General features: G+C 38.6%; 1 protein-coding gene across 1 annotated transcript; it reads right to left on the reverse strand.

Annotated features, from left to right (window-relative positions):
- Positions 1 to 1,163: 1,163 nt before the first annotated feature.
- LOC149009929 (putative inactive histone-lysine N-methyltransferase SUVR2) lies at positions 1,164 to 20,918 on the reverse strand. The gene is made up of 9 exons (XM_089161442.1): positions 20,685 to 20,918; positions 18,935 to 19,213; positions 18,178 to 18,844; positions 11,745 to 12,976; positions 11,275 to 11,540; positions 7,690 to 7,756; positions 7,541 to 7,591; positions 2,585 to 2,681; positions 1,164 to 1,666 (listed from the first exon to the last, which is right to left on the reverse strand). Exons 2-9 carry the CDS (start codon positions 19,115 to 19,117, stop codon positions 1,641 to 1,643), a joined length of 2,589 nt encoding a protein of 862 aa, XP_089017568.1. The 5' UTR covers positions 19,118 to 19,213; positions 20,685 to 20,918; the 3' UTR covers positions 1,164 to 1,640.
- Positions 20,919 to 22,549: the final 1,631 nt, after the last annotated feature.

Raw genomic sequence — 22,549 nt, forward strand, 5'->3', positions numbered from 1 at the left:
TAATAAAGATTAGAGAAGGAAATCAATCAATCATTCTTAATGAGTTAGGTGAAAAAGGGGGGAAGTCTTGTTTTTTGTTTCCTAGATCTGGATTCTCTAAAACCACAAGAATCCTTAGAATGGGATTACAACTCAAGACCTTTCAATTGAGTTCAATGGACGGTAGTTGGAGTCGGCAGCTCTCCTAGGGTTCCCTCATCTAGGAACCATGGGAAAGAGGATCAAGTTTGACATTACGAACAGCTTGATGCACTATCTCCTTTCAACCCTTTGAGCAAGATGTGCAATAAGAAAGAAAACTCCATGGACCAACCCCATCATCTCCACCTATAGGAACTACGAGATCACCCCAGGACACAACTCCAAGGGACAAGCATGGACTGACAGGCCCCACTTGGGACGGGCCCCCGGGGGGCGCAGGGGGAGAGGAAAATCACCAATATTCTTAAGACAAACGAGTCAAGTGAAAAAAGAGGGAAGTTTCCATTCCATTCTCTTGTAGCTGGTTCTCAAAAACCACGAGAATCCTTAGAATGAGATTATAGCTCAACACCTTTTGAGATTTTGAGAAGAGTCATTCTTTGGAGATTAAAAAATACATTTCAAGGCAACCAAAATAGATATGAATCCTAATTTTTTTCTTTTTTTTTGGAACTTGCTTTTTTTTTTTTTAAATACTAGAAATGCCGTCCACAAGGGTCAAACCCACGACCTCTCCATTGAGATGTATGGTCTTATCACCCACCCCCATTCCTGGATTGGTGCGAGTAAATCCTAGTTTTTCCTGTATGTTTGAAAAAGGTATGAGGCTATGAGCTACAAAATTCACAATTTCCTAATAGCTGAATCTTTAATTTGAAGAGTAAATTCCAATAATGAAAAGAATAACATCCGATGAATCTATTTCATTAGATTCAATTTTTGTTATCTTTTCGAGATTGTTGGTTCCACCTGCAAAGGCACCCACAAATAAATTAGTAGTGTCTGGGAAGGCCAACCGTACGCAGCTCCATTAAGTTCAAGCAACTTCTAGCCCGACTTAAGCTGCCACGGAAGCCTAGAGTTCCTCAAAACAGCCTTGTTAGATTTTGCTGCTGGAGATCAAGTTCTTCAATCCTTTGAAAATATTTTTTATTTATATGATCATATTGTATACTCAAGATTGTTTTGTCACTTTACCTATCTCCATTAGCAAGACCAAATACTGAATTACTTCCTTGCAGAAATGAAACCGTACAGAAAATCTAGCAAAATTTCCTTCAAGCCATAAGAGGATTTTGGACATCCAACAACCCTCTAGCAGAACAGATTCTCTCAAAACCATGAATTATGCCTAAAAACTAAAATTGAACCAGTGAAACCAAAAAAAAAAAACGTACAATCTACTGTTTGAAGAAGCTAAACCCTCTGATCTGTAAAAAGCTGTACAGTTTCCCCCGAAATATCCCATCAGTGCTTTCACCAAGAAAGGAATGAACCATCCACTGACCAGTACTCCATCAAGTGTCCCTTCGGGCACTTCAATCAACAGATTTCTCCTCAATGTTAGCATTTCCATGTTAAAAAGTAGCATCAAAGAGCCAAAATCATCACATGTCCTCGAGATCCAGTAATTTCCAGCAGTAAGACTTACACACTGATCAACACAAGACTAGTGACTTGCCTCCTGTACCACAAAACAATGTCAAAGAGACAAGCATTATTTTTCATTGATTTAGAACCACCATAATGTGTAAGTAGCAGCTGGTCTACAGTATAATGGGATCAAACTATGAATCAGCCAAACTGACAATGTTCTGGTTCAGGATGTGAAAGGAGTTTCCACTTTCAAAAGCATTTACCATATGAAGCACAAACATAAGATACCAGCAGTTATTCTTCAGAAATGGCGAACGTACCTCTTCTTTGGTCCCTCAGCCCAGACATTGATTTAGACTAGCATTAACAGAACATTTATTCCAGATGTTTAAGGGCCGGGCAGAACAGAGCAACCATAGCAATCTCGCGCCGGCCGAGGAGGGACGAGAGGGAGGGGGAACCGAGATTCAAAAAGCCTTGTACACCAAAATAGCGTCAAATAAATTTTAGGTGAATTACGTTTCTTCCCAACCAAACACAATTTTTAAATTTAACTCCGATTTGAAGTCTATGTTTGAAATCTCGTTTTAATCTCCGACCTGACCACGGCCCTAAATAAGCTAAATTTCTAGTTTCTTTTTTATGGCAGGGGCTTCTATTCACAACTTATCTCTCAATCTTAAGTCTTTTTTGCCTGAACAATCTCTCCAGCAAGTTCTTAACCTGTACATGACTATTAGCACTCTAACATAATTTAAATATAAATATAGGCAAGAATGCAACATGTAAGACATATTCCAAAAGACATGTGGTGATTCCTAAACTGTTAGACCCAAAGAGATTTAGTATGTTCAGAAATGACCCTATCAAGAAACAGCAAGACCATAAGATCTTTTCCCTCCTTATAATTCAATACCCCAGAATTAGCATCCATTTTCCGTCACAAATCTGTATGGAAATCCAGCAGCATGCCTCTTACGATTATGTCATCATGGCATATACGTACTGTTTGAACGGTTCTTGTCTCGGCAGAACTTGCTTCCACAGCAGCACTGAAATGCCTTCACAGGGTGATCATGATCATCGAAATCTATCCCATAGTCCTGCAATTCATAGCAAAATCTGACAAATTACAACTCACATAATACTACAAAGAAGTGCAGATGATTCCACAAACCATCATGTATGAGGTACATTAGAAGCGTCAATTATCAAATCTCGACAAGAATACTACCTCATGCAGAAGAGATAATACTCTGCCATCAAATGGAGGTGCAGAACAACCCAGCACCAACCAAAATTGGTAATAGTGGAAAGTCACCCAAATAGAAGGATCAAATCAAGGAGTTTGAGCTTCTAAAAGCAGAAATAATCAGTCGGGAAGTTCAAGAGTCTGAAATTGGCACCAGAAATGGTCAATCCAGTCCAGATCCTTGTATCAGTTGACAAGAATTCCGTGCAGCAGGGGCAACAAACTATGACATGGTCAGCATACAGTAGGAATGTAGGAGGATAACTTGCTTCAGCAGCAAGTCAGCGACAACATTCTGTTAGTGAGTTTCATCCTGCCCTGAACCTGATGTAGTACTAGGAATCTTGGATGCACATAGCAATTACTCGTTTGTATTCCTCACTCCCATATATAGTTTTTATGTTCAGTCACTCCCAATGCATAATTTAGTTGTTCTAATTGACTACAAGTTTGTCTAGTACAAAAGTTAGTACGGGAGAGACCATATTAGTGAATGTATACAACACAAAATGCATACTGTAAACCTAGCGTTCAAAATCAAACTCCCAACCACAATTTGTGGCTGTGTTTTTCTACAATTAAAGGATTCCATTAAGTTTAGACAGTCTAAAATAAGTCTCCTAGACTTTTGGGGCCAAACTTGAAGATCTGATGTGAACACAAAGAAGAGGATCCACAAGATGGGTTAGCCTCCCTAGTTTGTGCACACACCTTTGGGGAGAAATTTTGTCTTCCAGTATTATTTTTCTTTATTTAAGTAAATAATTCAGGTTAGGAGTCAGTTATTTGTTCTATTTGGAGTCTGTGAAGTCAGTTGTTAGTAGATAAGATTCCCAATTAGTCAAGGAACCTAAGTTGAGTTTGGTTAGGAGGAGAATTTGATTTTATTTCAAGTTGTAAGGGCTAATAAAAGCTCAAACCTAATACAGAGCTCATTGGTTTTTGATTAATAAAGATACTTGAGACTTATAGCCAAGGAGGTTTTGCAGGTTCCTTTGAGGGGGACCCTGCAGTTGTCAAAGTAATTGTGTTCAGATCTTCTCTGCCATCCCAGCTTCCTGTTTCAGCCTTCAACTGTCGAAAACAACCAGAGCTGCAAGCAAATCAATCTCCAGAATACAGCCCAATCATCCCAGGTATTCCCAGCCCTTCTCCTACCTCTCGCAGCCCTCCCTGTCCTCCCCCTGTGTCTGCACCCAGAATCCCCTAACCAGTCCTTCAAATCCCCTCTAGCAGCCTTTTCCCACCCATTTAGCTCAGGAATACCTCCCCTAGGCCCCACAACTATCCTGGAGTTGATCCCCACCCCCCCCCCCCAAAAAAAAAAAAAAAAAAAAAAAAGCTTCCCATGGTCCCTGAAGTCCCTCCCTCTTCTCCAATACCCTGTTTCTGGCGGCAGGAGCAGAAAACAAAAATTCAGAAAAAAAGAAAGGAAAGCCAGAGAAAAATAAGGGGTAATAGGAGGAACCCACTCCCTATGCCATTCGAGGGTTCCATGAAGGTCCCAAGCAGCCCAGATCTGAACTGAAACCCTAAATTTGCCCTAATTCAGGAAAATCTGAAAATCCCAGATTCCCCTCCTGGGTTTGCAGGAACACCTGGACCTGGAAAGTGTCCACCAGCAGACCAAAATTTTGGGATTTCTTGAAATATTTTGGTTTTAGCAAATCAAAGGCAGGCTGGAAACCGTAAGCCCAAACCTAGGTCCTTAATTATCCATCAAAGCAGTTAACAAGTACATTCCAGCCTCCCTAATTATGCTTAGAATCTCAAGAGAACATCCTTAGCACGCCCAATTGCAAAATCCAAACATGTTAGGGTAGCTTGAACTTACAGTGAGGAATAAGGACAGACTTCTCACCTGGGTTACTTTTTATTAAATATGATGATTGGTGTTTCTCACATTTTGTGATATCCACAAGGCACTTCGATGCATGGGCTGCTTGAGTAATCCTCCCCAAGACACAGGCTACCTTGAGTCAAACTAATGCAATGCATAGGCTGCTTGTGTAGTCCTCAAAACATAGGTACCATAAGTCAAGTTGTCATAGCATGGAATTCAACTCTACTAAGATCTTGTGGAATCTTACTCAAGTCAAGGTTTTTACATCCCATTGTACTCACATGTAAAACAATTCATTGTACCCTATATTTATATTTATATATATATATGGGGCCTCTCTACTTGAGACAAGAAGGAAGATGATTATCTAAGACAATATGGTATCTAGAGCAGGCTTCTCCAACGAGCTCTCATAAACCTGGGTTTCTTTTACTTTCTACCTTTTTGGTCTAAAAAGCCTTATCATGTCAAACGGTTCAGATTCTTTCCCTCTCTCTACCCACCTGCCAATACTTCCATCGCTACTATGAGTTCATCTCCTCCCTTGTGGGCAGCTCAGCATCATCTCTCTTTGAAGCTTTACTAGTAGTAAAAACTTACTTTTTTGGAAGATCCGAGTCACTCCTGTACTCAGTGGTCAAGATCTCTTCAGCTACCTCAATGGAAACCTTGCATGTCCCTCTGACACCGACACTGCTTGTGCTTGGCTCAAACAAGACTCAATCATCATGAGCCTTCTCATTACTTTTGTCTCCAATAAGGCTCTTCCTATTGCTTTTAGAAGGATTCCATATCAGACGCTCTCCATGTTTCTTATGGTTCTACTTTTACTCGTCTGCTCTCTCTCACCATCCTTCCCCCTATGTCCTACTGCTTTCTCCTATCCAATACCTCCCTCCCCACCTACCCTAACCTCCACATCCTCCATCATCCCTACCAAAACCCACACACTTCTAGATCTTATAGCACAAACTACCCCATCAGGATTACCCACACCCTCTCATCCCCCTCCCCCCAACCTCCCTCTACTCATACCCATTCAATGACCCTTTGCTCACATATTCTTACTCCTCCACAAGCCCTCACCTCTTCTCCCAACACCCCTTTGACGGAACCAAACTATTTTCTCCAAGCTAATCGAACCCTGGAATGGCATCCAACTGTGTCAACTGAGTCCAATGCCTTGCTATGCAATGATGCTAGGTCATTCGTTGCCACCCTCTCCCTATGTGAACATAATGGGTTGCAAGTGGAGCTACAAAGTTAAAAGGAAGGTTGATGGGAGTCTACAAAGCTATAAGGCTCAGCTAGTTGCTATTGCTACAGGTTTTCACACGGCTGGTCTGTCAGCCAATTAGATGTCCAAAATGCTTTCCTATATGGTGTACTCAATGAAGATGCGCAAATGGCTTAAGCAGCTGGTCTCAACAACAGACCAACCCCACTCATCCTCGAGCCAATTGTTGCCTTCATAAGTCCATTGATGTCTTTAAGTAGGCTTCCTGAGCTTGGTTTCACATACTGACTTCCTACTTATTTCTGGGTTTCATTCATCCCTGTTCATCAGGTGTCATGGTACTTCAATCACCTTTGTGCTCATATACGTTCATGATATTGTTCTCACAAGCAGGCCACAGTACTAATGTGACTACTCTACTTCCAAGTTCCAACTATTGGTCGACTCCTAGTCCATTAAGGATCTTGGACCTCTGCATTTCTTTCTGGGTGTAGAGGTACTATGACCTGCTACGGGTATACTACTACTACTTTCACAATCTCAATACATCACCAATTTACTAAAACGTGTCAGGATGACTGAGTCCAAACCTGTGCACACCATCATGGCAACTACCACAAAAGTATCTAGTTAAGGGGGTGTCCCATTAGCTGAACCAACAACATATCGCTCCATTGTGGGGGCCTTGCAATACATTAAATTAATACAGCTGATTTGGCCTTTTCTGTCAATCAAGCATGCAAGTTTATGCACTCCCCAACCGATCTAATTGGTCCCATGTAAAATGGGTCCTGCAGTATCATAACTCTACCCAATTCCATGGTTCATTCACTCATTGCTTCACTGATCCAGGCTTCCAAGCATCCTTTGACGCTGATTGGGCTGGCAGTGGTTGTTATGACCCTGGCAGGAAGCCATGTGGAGGAGAGTAAGAGTGGGATTATCAACAACCTGCTGGTTGGTGGATTATAAAAGGGGGGAAATATGTGAGGGAGGGTATCGGATATTCTATGTGAGGTTTGGGCAGCGTTTTCTGTAGGGGGTGACTGACACCATCAAAACCAACGTTATCTTTCTTGTTTTCTTATCTGGGTGTTCTAGTAATTAAATCTTACCAATTTCGCTTGAGTATTCAATTCACAGGTTCCTAACAATGGTGATGGTCAAAAACCAACTGGGGCTTTATGAGTTTTCATGGGGTCCAATCTCATCTCCTGGTTATTCAAGAAGCAAAAGACTATTGCATGATCGTCTACTGAATTGGAATAGAAGGCTTTCACAGATGCCTCCATAAAACTCACTTGACTCCATTCACTATTTTGTGAACTCACAATCCTCTCCACCGGGCACCAAATTATGGAGCGACCATATATATATATATATATGTGTGTGTGTGTGTGTAGCAAGGAGGATTATTATTAATACATACGCCATAATCCAACATTATCTACTTAATAAGCTTAAGTAAACCACAACAATCATTCCATAAAGAAATTTTGACGTCAAGATGCTGTGACCACAAGTGATAAGAGTCAAAAAGGAAAAGGACAAAAAATACAATATTATTATGGGACAGAAGGTGATTCCAGATGTGCTCTAGATGGAGCATAGAGCAATCTAGACAACTTACCCAAGTAAGCTCATCAAAAGCATCTATGTTTCTCGTTGTAAAGAAAGCAAGCTGCATTAAAGACCACATAGAAACATCTCACTATATCCAATTTTCAGAAAATATAAAACTCATAAGCATCTGTGCAAGAAGATACTCTGATAGCATACGTGATAGTAGTGATGATCTGGAGTCTCCACTTCCACTGGAATCCCAATCATGTTGGCATCCAAACATCTATAGAAATCACAAGAAAACAGGTGGAGATAAGAACCAAAAAGACAAAAAGACAACCACCTTAGTCTCTCAGCCAGCCTTTAAAAAGCAAATAAATGGTCTGACTAAAATTAAAGGAAAGCAACAGAACCAACCAATCTAAATTAGAGCTCCAAGGCCACCTAAATTTAAAATTTACTTTATAAAGAAAAGAAAACTGTGATTTTGTTACTCCCTTGCAGTGCCTAGGATGTCAATGGCATTAATACACTTTGAAGAACTAGATGAAAGACCTGGCAAAGATCGGAAAACTAGAGAAAAGCTAATTGTTGTATCTATTTGTTTGGGAAAAGTTTAATTGTTGCTATCTATGTGGCATCACAGAAGCGACAATGCATGTGTATGCTGACAAATGACCAAGAACCATTAAAATGGAAATATGGAATACGTGTGTTCTTGCCTTTTGGGAAGATAATCCACCAGCAGAAAATGCAAGCGAAGAATCATGTTAATATCATCTTTGTATTTCCTTGCTAAGACATCTTGCTTTCAACCTTCCACTTACCCGAAAGGAATGGTGAGTTTTGACAGCAGAAAATTACTCTATTGCAACTTATTCCTGATTCTGTGATTTCTAAGCAGCAGGGAGGAAAAGGACATAACCCAAATGCAAGCCTGTCTTTTAAAGGCCCCATTAGGAATGACCATTAACCCATTTACCATTGTGAGGATTCAATCATTATGCCTGTCTCTTCATTATCCAACAGCAAAATTATTGATCTGCAGCTACATCTATCATATGACATTCCAATCATTGGCAGCCAACACAAAAAGAGGTCCAACTTATAATAATTGAACAGACAGACAGCTAAGACATCAATGTGATCAAGACAGTGTACCGATGAAAATCATTACAGATGATATGATTGAATTTGTACATCACCTCATCAAGTAATCTATTTGGGCAAACTAACAGTAATCTTTCCAGCTTCTTCAGTTGTCATCTAAAATTTTTTTTAAAGATCAGACATTTCATTACTGAAACCATATTGGTGAATGTTGGGTTTGTAAAGCTCCAACTATAGACGGTAATCAAGATGACAAGGTTATCTCAAGTGTCAATGCTCTGACTTTTTCATTGGCAAACTCTAACCTATACCAATCAGTGGCAACTGTAGTCCTTGAATGTCAGACATCTGGGGGACAAATAAAAGTTAGGCAATCCAGGACTACCAAGAAGGTGTATAATTTACTAAAGTGTGCATGCCAACTCATGAAGTGAATATTTGCTGCTGACCAAATGGCCGATGACATGGTGAAAGCTTGATAAGAAGGAAATTCCACAAAGTAGTTATTAACCTTGGCTCAATCATAAATAAAAGAGGTGATATAGAGGATGATGTTTCCCAAAGAATTAAAATAGGGTGGATCATAGTTTGACGTCTGAGTCTCAACCCAGATCTTGCCGAGCCAAAAAACCGAGATCTGAAACTTTTTCCAGGCTCAACTCGAGTGAACACAAGGGCCCATTTGTGATGGGTTTTAGGGCTCAATTTGGGGTGGAATTGGGTAATTAGCCTATCTTAAACCTTCTACGCATACTGGTAGCCCTATATTTGTGAGAAATTAAGTGTATATATGAAAAACATAAAGGTTTAAAGTCAAATAATACATAAAATATGTCCAGTTGTTCACATTAAGACGTAGGTGTACTTCTTATAAGTTCCACCACGAGAGTACAAGAGTAACATCATTAAATCAATGAGACAATAAACCAAAATTTTGACTTCATGAGGTTGTAGCCCTTCCAATGAAGCCTAACATATATTACAAACATTTTCAAAACACGAGTATTTTTTATGATATTTTAATTTTAATTTATTACAAAATATATTATTTCATTCCGAAAATTATAACTAAGAAAATAATTTTGTTTCCAGGAAAAGTAGATCAGGCAAAGATGTTTGATATATATTTAATCCAAAACCAAACACTTAGTGTAAAACATAGTTTTTGAAAACTAAAAACGAAATTTGGAAAGAACACTCACCTTGGTTGAAGGTCGGCTTCAAAATCACTAGATCCTTGTTGATTAGTTGGTGTGGATGAGCTAAATGGAGTGTTGATGCAGCATAGGGGGAGATTCAAGCATTTTTCCAATGAAAATCTGATCAAAAGATAAAAACCAGCAAGGTGGGAAGAGGTCAAGTCAAAAAAAGCGAGTCGAGATGAGATATCTCTTCTAGACTCAATGAGATATTGTATTTGGAAGACCTGGTTGGACCAAAATCTCGGCCAAGATTTACTACTTCTCAAATTTTGCTTAAGGTTCTATCTCAACGTCTAATGAAAACAAGACCTCGGCGAGATCTCACAAGAGTTAAAACCATGGGGTGGATGAAGTGGAGAGGTGTATCTCAGGTCATGTCTAATAGACCTATTCCTTTAAAACTCAAAGAAATTTCTATAGGACCATCGTACGATTTGACTATGATGTATGGTGTAAAGTGTGGGGCTATTAAGAAACATCATAGAGATAAACTTAGTGTAGCAAAAATGAGAATGCTAAGATAGATGAATAGAAAAACTAGGAAGGATAAGGTAAGGAATGATCATAGCAGAGTTGGTTTGGGAGTAGCTCTAATAAATGATAGGCTACAAGAAAGCTTATTGAGGTGGAACGTCCATGTTCAACAGAGGCCATTAAGTGCCCCTATATGGAGAAGTGAACTAATCCAAAAAGAAGGAAATTAGAAGAACTAAGGCCGGACCTAAGATAATCCTAAGAAAAGTGGTGAGAAAGGATATGCATAGCTTAGGCCTTGTATCTAGTATAGCCTCAAATAAAGCTGATTGGAAGGTAAGGATCCAAATGGCCGTCCCCATTTAGTTGAGAGAAGGCTTGTTGTTGTTGTGCATACCAACACATGGGAGAATATACGATTAAATAGGCCCTGAAATTTGATAAGTCTCCAGTCTGGAGTTGACAACATGGCAAACACACCAAAAAAATTAAAGGCTACCAAGTAGATGCATAGATTACCGAAGGGTGAATACTAGTGCATGAAAGTTGATATTTCAATTGGGCCCCTCAAAACTAGACATGACGCCAATTGACATGCTGACCTACCCATCAAATTCCATTTCATATCTAACATGGCAAAAGCTAGATGCATCATACAGGGTGCAGGTCATGCAAAAAAAATTTAACTGTAAAACCAGGAAATTCCTATTAAAAGCAAAAAGAAAAATAATGACCATACAATAAGGATGCGTACATTGAATGGTCATAATATGCATTATCTGTTTTTATTCATCATGTTTTTCTATTTTGTGTCAAAACTTTTTCAATTCCTCCCCTGTAACAGTCAAGGCATCAAATTCAAATAAAACTGAAAGAAGAGGTATCAATAAGATTAACATAGGTAAAGTACCAAATGTCACTTTTTTGTTTAATGAAATGATGAAAGACATAAACCTGCCAAGCAGGCAATACCTAAAACCACAAGAATAAGAGACAATCTTTGTTAGCAGATTACCTGTGGTTAACAAATCTGGCAACATTTCCATAAAATGTAGCATCTAAACAGAGACATTCTTCATCAGTCAACACTCCTTCAGAGGCCCAATCGGCATCAAGCAGCACAGGATATGTATGTTTTTCCTTTCCTGAGCTCCGCAAATTGCGCTCATATAGCTCAATGTTAGTAACAACTTCACCTACATACTCACAGACAAAAGTACCTTTTGGAAGATCTTCACATGTCTGGAGACCCCATCCTTTTCCTTCAGGTGCCATAAAAACCTGTAACATAACATTAATTGAATAACACAAATTGAAGACAGCTGATTTCAGCTACTCTATAAGAGAAAAAGTAAATGTCACATAAGTAGCTCTGTAGGATAATACAAAGTTATAATTTGAAGAAAAGCCACAAATATGCATGTGCGCGCCTCAAATTCAAATAAATTATGCATGTCAATTGGCAACAATGAAATGCTTTCTGACCCGTAACTTGCATGTTACGCCTCGCTGCACTATTCGATTTCCACATTGCTTGCTGCAGCCACATTTGCACCAGCATTCCTTGATAAATTTTCTCACTAGATGACCCTTGCATGAGTCTGCCAAGTCATCATTTTTAGACCTTTCTAAAGGACAAACTTTGCAATAAACACGCGATGGATGTCCAGCTGGATCACGATTCATAGAAATGCATTCATTAAGAAACTTCTCGTTCAGTCTGCCTTCCCGTGTGTATGCAAACTCACCACCAGTTTCACGTGCACATGCACAAGGTATATCAGACGATAAACAATCACCAAGACAGCTTGAACAACAATCTTCATCTCCAATCCTTGCAAGTGAAAATTTTACATATGCACTTTGATAGACAACATTTTGTGGAATATAGTAAAATAAAGGTGGATACTGCTCTCCACCAAATTCATTTACCACTGGAATTTTGACATTTTCTCCCCCTTTAGATATGTCACTGACATCATGGACAGGCCTCACATCACCAACGTGGTGCTGTCGGACAGGCACCAAACTACTTGAACCTCCCATGTCTTGACCTTTTGACTTGTTTTTCTTCTTCCAGTCAGCATTAGAGTTCTTAACAACTTTGAGGTCGAGTCTTGTAACGGGATCATGACTATCCAGGCCATCCATGGCTAGATTCCTTGAAATTTGTGGCACTAGAACCTTAAAAACACCTGATCCACTTGAAGAATCCAGTGACACATTAGAGTTGGTCTGAAGATTCTGCTTGGGTACCAGAGCATCTGTCACATCAAGAGTTGGTATTGCATTTTCAGCTTTTTTATCCATAGAGTCAGCACCCACTTCCAGAAAAGACATACACAATTCTTTCATTATATTCAACACAGAGAAATGAGGGTCAACTATTTTGTATGATTTTAGACATCTGTCTTCCACCATTTTAAGAACTTTATCCAGATTAGGTGCATGGAAGCCTGATTTCCCAGGAGCAGAATCACAGCTCATCAAGATTTTTACCTCTCCAAGGGGTGAAGAGGCAATCTCAAAACTAGAGGAAGATTCTTCTGGGATGCTTACTTTTTGACACCCCTTTTCAGTCTTGCATGTTTTATCTGAAACAAAATCATGATCCCCTTCGCCTTCTGCGTCGCCAGACTCAGAAATCTGGAGTGGCTGATCGTCCATTTGCACAGCATAACAATTTCTGCTTGAAAAAGCCTTTGTAGGAACAAGACCTGAAGTATTTGAATAAGAAAGTTTACCACAAGTGTCGAACATTATCTAGAGATGCTGTCAAAGTTCATGCATTTCAAATTGGAAACAAATTTGTTATGCTGGAAAAAGCCTTTGTAGGAACAAGACCTGAAGTATTTGAATAAGAAAGTTTACCACAAGTGTCAAACATTATCTAGAGATGCTGTCAAAGTTCATGCATTTCAAATTGGAAACAAATAAGTTCACAGTTCTGGAGCAGTCATTCAATCATAGCGTGAAATAATTTCACAGTTCTATGGCAGTCCTATCATAGTGCTGCTTCATTGCTAAGTGAAGACTCAATTCTTCAAGATACAAAAACCTCTTAATCATCCTAATTAAGACACATATCTCAATATAACTCACCTTTCCCTGGAATTTTCTTCCAGTAATTTTTTATGGTCCTTTTACAGCTTTACATCCAAAAAGAATAATATGTGAGGACATGAAAATGGAAGTACCATTAGCACAAAAAAAACCCGTCTAGATTGAAAACTATTTGTCCAAAAGAAGGTGAAATACATTAGCATGTTTGAGTTAGTAAATCAGAATATCAGCAACCGCTACTAGAATGGGTAGCCAATATTGATCGTTCTCAATCCTAGCATTCTGTATATGACACACAATCCATTTTTCAAAAGCAACAGTTGTTCTCTTTGTGTTCATTTAAATCTGGTTACTTCAGGCACTACAAAATGGTTTGGATATAGGGAAAAAAGAACATAACAGATGACAAAATTCTACTTGCAAGTTGTGACCTTTCTTAAGATCTGTTACTTTTGACACATTGAACCAAAAGAGAGAAAGGACCCGGGCAGGCAAAGTAGGGAAGAAAGGTTCCACGGGAATGTGGAAGAGGAAAGCAGGGCCACACACTTTACAACACTTGTGGACCATTTGGGGGAATTTCCAAAATATCCATCATGCGTTGAAGGAAAATTTATAAAATAAAATCACTAAAAATTTTCTAAATCCAAACAAGACACATCTGATGGATGATAAGGTGGTGAGACTTGATGAAAGGAGACCACAAGCAATTATTTTGTCCGGCTAGAGATAAAAAAAAGGTTATATAGGGGATGATGTTTCCCAAATAATTAAAATATGGTGGATGAAGTGTAGAGGTGCATTTAGGGTCTTGTGTGATTGACATATTATTTTAAAGCTCAAAGGAAAATGTTATAGGACCATCATTGATGCAGGTCCAGCACCAAATTGGACAAGTTTCTTTGGAATCAACTTTGGGTTGATAGATATGGATATTTGGCCTTTCTTCAGCAGGTTTAGGTAGTCATGGACCTATTCTATGGCCCCATAAGTTTAATTGTTTAGCTCAAGTACGAAAATAGGTTTTTATTTTAGTTTAATTGGTCTAATTATGTAACTTCTGCCCAACTTAAGTTTTTTTGGATGAATAAATAATCTATTAAAGAGATGAAAACAAAATACAAAAAGTCACGGGCTAGAGTCAGCTAGAAGGGGAGATTTGGGAGTTGAGCCCCCAAGAAACAACAATGAGCCTGTTCCTTGGGGAATCAACAACCGGGGGGAGGGGAGAGGATGAAATCCTAGCTGAAACATCAAAATAAATAGCATTCCAAATGGTATCGATAGAGCGGGATTTGGAGTTCCAGCGCTTGAGATTACGCTCCCACCACAGATGGTGGACTGTGGCACCAAAGACAAGCTTACCAATACGATCACAAATAGAGGTACCTGCGAATTTGCTTAGAATCCAAGACCAGTCACGGGTAAACCCAAATGAGCGACGGGAATGGGGCCAAATGTAACAAGGGCTTTCCTCCACAGGGCACTAGATAAAGGGCGAGTAAAGAACAAATGCTCAATGTCCTCAATACCATTCCAACAAAGGATACAATTTGGGTTCACAGGGATGTGGCGGGAAATAAGGAAAGACTGGGTTGGTAGGGCTAGGTTTAGGGCTCTCCAAAGAGTGAGGGAATGGCGGGGAATATGACCTTTAAACCATACCAGGGGGGCCATGAAGGGGCTGGGGAGGGGGAGCGAAGGAGGTTCCAGGCCGAAATCGTGGTAAAGGATTTGGTAGTGGGGGACCAAATAACAGTATCATGAAGGAGGGGGTAAATAGGGGGGAGGGAATTCTAGACTTGCGTGAGACTATGATGCGGGGAAGGAACCCAAGAACCATTAGAGTTAAACTCCGAAAGCAAGGTGGATTTGGGGATTCGGGATTCATAGACAGTGCGGGGGGAAAGAGAGAGAGGAGAATACCCATTGGATGCCACGGATCTTGCCAGAAAGAGGTGGAGGAGCCAGAGGAAATGTGGGTGGTGATGGCGGAAAGAGCCCGGGGACGGAGAAGGAGGAGCTTCCTCCAAGTCCAAGAGGGATTAGGGGGGATAGAGACAATCCAGAAAGAATTGGATTTGAGAAGGTATGAGTGGACCCAATTGACCCAAATAGAATCATCCTTGGTGATGATTTTCCAAATGAGTTTAAGCAAACAAGCGGCATTAACATCTTGAATCCTGTGAATTCCTGCCCAACTTAAGTTATAAGGGCAGAATAGTCTTTTTCTTATGTTTTATTCTTCAGCAGGTTTAGGTGGTCATGGATCTATTCAATGGGTCCATAAGTTTAGTTGTTTATGTCAGGTATGAAAATAGGTTATTATTTTAGTTTAATTGGTCTAATTATGTAACTTCTGCCCAACTTAAGTTATAAGGGCAGAATAGTATTTTTCTTACATTTTATCTTAGTTTTAAGAGTCTAAGTCAACCTAGGATATGATGAGGAGTCCTTTTAGTTTATTCATAAGAGTCCTATTTGAATTTGGATTAGTATGTTGAGGACAACTAGGAGAGGCAGTTTCTAAATACTAATTTCACTAGGACTTCTTATGCAAAGGGTATAAATAAAGCCATAGGCATGTAACAAAAGACAGATTTGAGAATACAATTAATAAAGAGAGTTTTGATGCCTAGGAGCAAGGTGTTGACAGAGCTTCTCATCAATGGTAAGGGACCTCCATATGACCGAGTAAGCAAAACTAGGGTTTCTATTTACAGGATTCTCCCTCAGTAGTGCTTTTAGCCTACCTCCACTTCTTTCCATCTCCATCACACCCCATTGCAAGGCTTGTGTTATAAGTAACAAGTCGACACTAATTCCATTCCCCTTCACATATCATCTTTCTTTTAATTTCTTGAATATTTGAACTTTCTAGAGACCGAAAATTCAAGATCATATCTACGCCAATCCAACTATTAGATGTGTCCCAAACTTTAAGAACCTCACACCCCCCCCCTCCCCCCTCAAAAGAAGGGGGGAAAAAAGTTTGAGCCCATATTGATTGTCCGATTTCAAGATGTAACTAATTCAACTAACTATTTTCTTGAATTTTCATACTATCCAAAAAAAAATCATACTTCCCAAAACTCCAAAACAAGAACCTTTATATGTTTTAATTTAGCCATTGAAACCCCAAAAAACCTAGGGAATGATATCCCTATATTATTACTTGCTTTCCCTCCAAGTTTCAACCCATTTAGACACATATAGACCCCAGTTTCCCATCCTAAGTAATTTATCCTTGATCTCCCATACGATGGACTATGTATTCTTGAGATTTTACATATCATTTAAGAGAACATAACCATTAACTGCAAAACCCTAACTTAACTTTTTTCCCAAAAAAAATCAACGCATCACAGCCTATATCACAAAGAACCTCCATATCCCATAACCAAAATTTTAAGAAACCCTATCTTGGTCCCATATGAGTTCATCCCCTCAAAGATCTTGGAAGAACTCGACCTCATTCATTTGAGGCAACATCAGTCATACGACCAGTTATGATCTATGATGCAAAATGTTGGGTTGCTAAATAAGCATCATATTGATAAACACCATGTAGCAAAAATGAGGTTGAAGATGAATGAGTGGAAAAACTAGGAAGGATAAGATAAGGAACGATCACATTAGAGCTGGTCTACGAGTACTCCAATAAATGATAAGCGACGAGTCAATTGAGGTGTTCAACAAAAGTAATTAAATGCCCCTGCACGGAGAAGCGATTTCAGATTAAAGGAAATTAGAAGAACTAGAGGCAGACCTAAGATAACCTTAAGAAAAGTGCTGAGAAAAGATATACCTAAATTAGGCTTCTATCTAGCATGGCCTTAAACAGGGCTGATTGGGAGGCAAGAATCCATGTAGCCAATCCCATTTAGTTGGGACAAGGCTTCTTCTTCTTGTAAATATGACTCAAGTAAAAACTATAAACTGTACAACCTAAAGTTGATTTTCAAACTAAACAACTTACCAAATTATTTATGATTCTGAAGGTAAAAGAAAGATCATGCCTTCTCTTATTACCTAATATTTGGAAAAATTTGACACCCAGAAAAGTAAAGTCTGTAGCCTTACAATCTCAAGATTAAAACATGGCTCCATTCTTCACTCCAAATTGTACCAGGTGATCTATTCTAGCACCAGATTTCTAAAGAAAAGCAACTTTTACGTGCCGATAAGTTTTTCTTAAGTTTGGTATATTGGTTATTTCAGTAATTATAAACCCAAATATCAAAAGCCATATTCGCACATCAATTCTGCAAAAAATATAAAAGGTAGGATGAAGGCTTCAAGCAAAATATGACTGTAAATCTTCTTTATTTTATGGATAGGTGTGCACGTAATTTTTTTTCTGAATGTGGCATTAAATACAAAGGCAAACATACATATCATTGCAGAAACATTTCTAGTATTATGACAATAATATTCCACGCATTTTCCATAAAATGCCACACAGGCTTCCAATTAGTCACTTGTGAACACTCTGATAAGTAATGAAGAGCAATGTCTTGGTATAGCACAACTTTGATCTGGGAAGAGTACTTTAATAAATCATTACATTTTAAACATTATTGTCACGCATTTTCCATAAAATGCCACACAGGCTTCCAATTAGTCACTTGTGAACACTCTGATAAGTAATGAAGAGCAATGTCTTGGTATAGCACAACTTTGATCTGGGAAGAGTACTTTAATAAATCATTACATTTAAATGTTTCTTAATTTCAGACTGACAAATTTTATGAAACCAGAACCAGTTGAGCTCAACACTTCAGGAAGCAGTGTAGAGAAGACAACGGTAAGGCAGTTATAGATCATGAAGAAAATATAATAAATAAAAAAGTACCATGATTTCTTGGGGAGTCTGGAAGTGGATGGATCATGGCAATTGGAACCACAAACTGAGGCAAATCATCTGTAAGTTCCTCGCTTCTTGACTCAATTAAGGCATCATTTTGCTGACTAGGAATTTTGTCACTAGGGATAACAACAGTACCTGGCTCAATCATGGGCTCTATAAGACAGACTGCCCCGGCTTCTCTCCATGAATGAGAGATTTCGTCCCTCAAAGCATTCTGTGATGATACAGGCTGCTTCCCTTTGTCCCTAATAGCTGAAGGTGATCTCTTCTCTCCAATGACAGTTTCAGGGGAAGCAGAGTCAGATTCAATTCTTCTATCTCTTCTACAAAGTTTTAATGCATCTGCTCCTTCCTGCTTACAGCAAATTTGTGATGAAGCAGATTCTTTTCCAATGTTCCTAAGATGTGCCATAGATGAAACAAGCTCAGCCTCAACTCTTTCATCTCCAAGCTGCACGGATTCTGTTCTTTCATTTCTGGTACAGTTTTCAGATCCATCCTTTTCCTTGAGTTTTGGTCTTTTAAGTGAACCTTGACCAGAAGTGGGGCTGGAGCTAGAACCTGTTAAGTTCTGACCACCTGATTTACGCAGTCTTTTCAAAGAAGGTTCAATCTCATGTGCATTGGCTTCTCTGTCCCTTTCTTCTGCTGCCTGATAGATGAACCCCGAAATAATGAAAGATTAAGCAAAAATGCAGGTTCAAACAAGTTAAAGCTTTGCAGAAACGCAGAAGATATGCACCTTGGACTCCTCATATTCAAATATAGCATCTGCAAGAGCTCTGTAATTCTCCGCTTCAATGGGCTCCCAGTTTTTATCAAACACATTCCACAATTTTTTCAGGACAGGCTTGACAATTTCTTCACGAATACCAATAGCCTTCATTGCAGCAATGGCCTTTTCAACTCTAGGATTAGGTGCCATGTCTGATCAGAATCTATGATTAGTGTCAATGTAACACCACCTACACTCTTCACTGGTAGAGGAAGCCAGCAAATTTTTCTTAAGTCAGTTGGAAACCTGTAAGAGGGAAAACACCTCTGCTTGAATGTGCCATTCATCAGGATATTGCCTATACCCACCAACCGCAGACACCAAAATAAAGATTTACAGAAAACTGAAAGACATAAGGAAATACACAGACTACCAATGCACAATTTATGTGACAAGAACAATGGAAACATACACATGCATTATCAACCTGAAACCACAATGCCTGTTGCATAAGAATAAAACTTGACCTCCGGATCAACTGAAATGATTCATAAGGTTTTGGAATTCCATAATCCAGTCCTAATTAATTAAAAAAACAAAAAAGAACGGCATAAAACATTAATGCTTTTGAATCCATAATTTTTGGAACTCAAAAACCCCCATTCAATTATTAAAAATTTAAAAAAAATCACAATGATGCTTTTAACATTAAGAGAACAATACGTTATTAACAACATAACAACCAAAATAAATAAATAAAATGGTGCTTAACTACTTAAGCTCTCAACAATAAGTTGCACTAAAACCTTTGAAAACAAGATGAGACCAGACCCGTCTTCATTGTCGAGTTAGTCTCCACACTGTTTCCTTTGTTACATTAAAAACTTGATTAGAAAATTTGTATATCTTGGTTTCATGTTAAACGGTCATTTTTTATGATTATTAAGATTGTGAAGAATTCTTTTTAGCGAAAGTAAATTAAGTAGGATAAAAACCATTAACCCTATGGGAATTTCTTGCTGGTGAAGCAACTATTTGGGTTAAGATACTTTTCTTTCTTTTGTGGAAAAACTTTTATCCACTTCCTCTACCAGTAGTGAAACTGTGGTCCATCTCTTTTACTAGTGAAACTGCTCTCATCTCTTTGTAGTTCTAGGCAATTTGCCGAACCCGAGTATATCTTTTAGTGTGATAAACAGTTTTCCCCCTTTTCTTAGTGTGTTTTCTGCATATGAATCTGCTTCAAAAGGTTTAATCGCAATCAAACCAAAAGTGGGACGAAAAACAAGTGGACTACATACAACTACAACGCTCTGAGAAACATTCCAAACGAAAACCTCTCTCAAAAACATCATTATTCAAAGCATCGAAGCGCGGAAGCTTTCGACAACTCGATTAAGTAAAATGAGGGAAGGGAGACTAAGAGCTTACTCAAGCAAGTTAGTTCATACTACCTAAAACTGAATACCAGAAGATAACAATGCCACTGTGGAGAAATGAAGTTAGGTGTATGATTTCAACGGCAGCAGCGTTTGAAGGTGTTTAGAGCTTTATCACCAGCAACAATCAAATCGATATCAGAGCTTATAAGGTTTTATCATTGATTCAATATCACAGTTTCAAGAGAGAAAAAACATGCTTCAAATGGAAGCAGAGCCAAAAAGAAAAGAAATGAAAAGAAGAGAAGAAGAAGAAGAAGAAGAACTAGTACAGTACATCGCACAGAAGCAATAAGAAGAAAGAACAAAAAAGATTCACCAAGAAATGCAGTACTTACAAAATACAGCGTCCAGCTATAAACGATCAAAAGCGACAGCGAGGTGACATTGTGAAGCACATCGCTGAAAAAAGATCGAAAGCTAGGGCAGAGCACTAAAAAGGAACCTCGCCTTGCAAAAACAGTAAGAACTGAGCTCCAGCAGGTTTAAGGGATGAAACAGCGAGAGCGAGAGGGAAGCGAGAGAGAGGGAAGGAACAAAAGGAAAGAGGAAAGAAAGACGTGAAACGAAACGTTCCAGCTCAACAGCTTCCATTTCAATCAACGTAAACGTTGTGCTATTGGCTGACGGGGATGAATTAATGAGGGAGAAAGATCCTCTGTTATGCTCGGCAATGCACCATGCGGCACCTTAAATATACCAAATAAACGATTGAGATTAAAATTACAAACTAAACGTAATAAATTTAATAGCGAAACCCGTTTTATTTATTTATATCCGATGAACAAACGAACTCCTCAACTCCCACGACTGGGAGATTGGAGTTGTGTAACGTCTTTTTCTACTGACCGTTGGATGGATTTATGACTCTCACGAAAGATGGTTATGGGGGCTTATCCGATGGTGGAGATCAAAAGCAAAAAGTTTTTTGTTTTTTTGCGATAAACTATAATAAAGGGAAAAGTTGGAGCTATACAGGCGCAATATTAAGGTTGGTTTGTTTGCAGAAATAAAGGTGGGGTGGGAAAATTCTTAAAAAAATCAAATTTTTTATACTTTTTCTAAAAGTGTATATATTGTTTGGTTGCTTTGAAATGGAAAAGTGAGAGAAAAGCTTCATTGTGTCTAGTGATGTAGCAGCCCAACTTTCCCACCCCAAGACTTTTTAAAACCCTACAAATTTTGTGAAAATATTTGGAAAAAGTAAAAAGTGGGACCCACCACTATCACTTTTCCACAATACCCATCAATTTTCTTTCCTTCTCCCTCACCCCACATATAAGGTGAAATTTACTCAAATTCAAGTCATTAACCTTAAATTTTTATTGCACCTTCACGCAAGGTTTAAAGTATTAGTATCGAGTATTATATCGGTTAGGTAGTTTTAAGGGACATATCATTTTGTGTCAAATATTTTATCGTAGAGAGATATATCGAGATATATCATATCAATTGTGTCAAATATAGATACGTATTGGCTAGTATTATGCGATACTTTAAACCTTGTATTCATGATCATTCATAGCCTTTACCATGAGTGGAGTTGAGGCTATTGAATGAATTAAATCCAATTATTGGCAATGAGGTGACTAGAAAAATTAATTATCCATTCAGTGAGGATGTTAAGTCAAGGTGATTTTTTCTCATTAGTGGAAAATGAACAATACCACTAACTCTCCATTAGTAGGAAATTGATTCTCCCATTTATGAAGGAGATAAAGTCATTGCAATTCAATGACCCAACTCATTACCTTGAAAATCTCAAAGGATGTAAGGACCTATATAAACATAATCCCTTCATTGCATATTATGTGCAACAATTACCTTAAAGGCAGTACTCAAGATGTGACTCAACCTCGTTTGTTGGTGGTTCGTTCAAGTAACATCAAGTTCTCCTGATTAGCTAAGAATCTTCAATTTTCAATTGTACTCCAAATCCATTATTATATTTTTTAAAATTTGTAATGCAATTATTCAATATTTATTCAAATAAGAGCTGATCTAACCTCAAACTACACCAATTAAATTCGTTAAATAACTTCTAGATCTAAAAGTTATAGTGAAGAGCTCCGAAATTAAGCTAGTAAAATAAATGGCATAATTCTTAGGTAATCCAGCCATTGTATCACCGAACGGATGAGAAAGTCAAACGAAGTTCTTAACAGTGATAAAGGAAGAAGTTAAGAATTAAGACATATGAGAC

The sequence above is a fragment of the Hakea prostrata genome, chromosome 7 (assembly GCF_041222555.1).
Source record: "Hakea prostrata isolate BN-2017 chromosome 7, UWA_Hpros_2, whole genome shotgun sequence".
In the NCBI taxonomy this organism is placed as follows: domain Eukaryota; kingdom Viridiplantae; phylum Streptophyta; class Magnoliopsida; order Proteales; family Proteaceae; genus Hakea; species Hakea prostrata.

What these genes read in the sequence shown, in the direction of transcription:
- LOC149009929 (XM_089161442.1), bottom strand. Translation starts at nt 19,117, where the DNA reads ATGGCACCTAATCCTAGAGTTGAAAAGGCCATTGCTGCAATGAAGGCT. An exon ending in GCGTAACATGCAAGTTACGG is followed by an intron (nt 11,541 to 11,744) that starts GTCAGAAAGCAT and finishes GTTATGTTACAG; the next exon opens with GTTTTTATGGCACCTGAAGG. An exon ending in CTTTTGATGAGCTTACTTGG is followed by an intron (nt 2,682 to 7,540) that starts GTAAGTTGTCTA and finishes TATGAATTGCAG; the next exon opens with GACTATGGGATAGATTTCGA.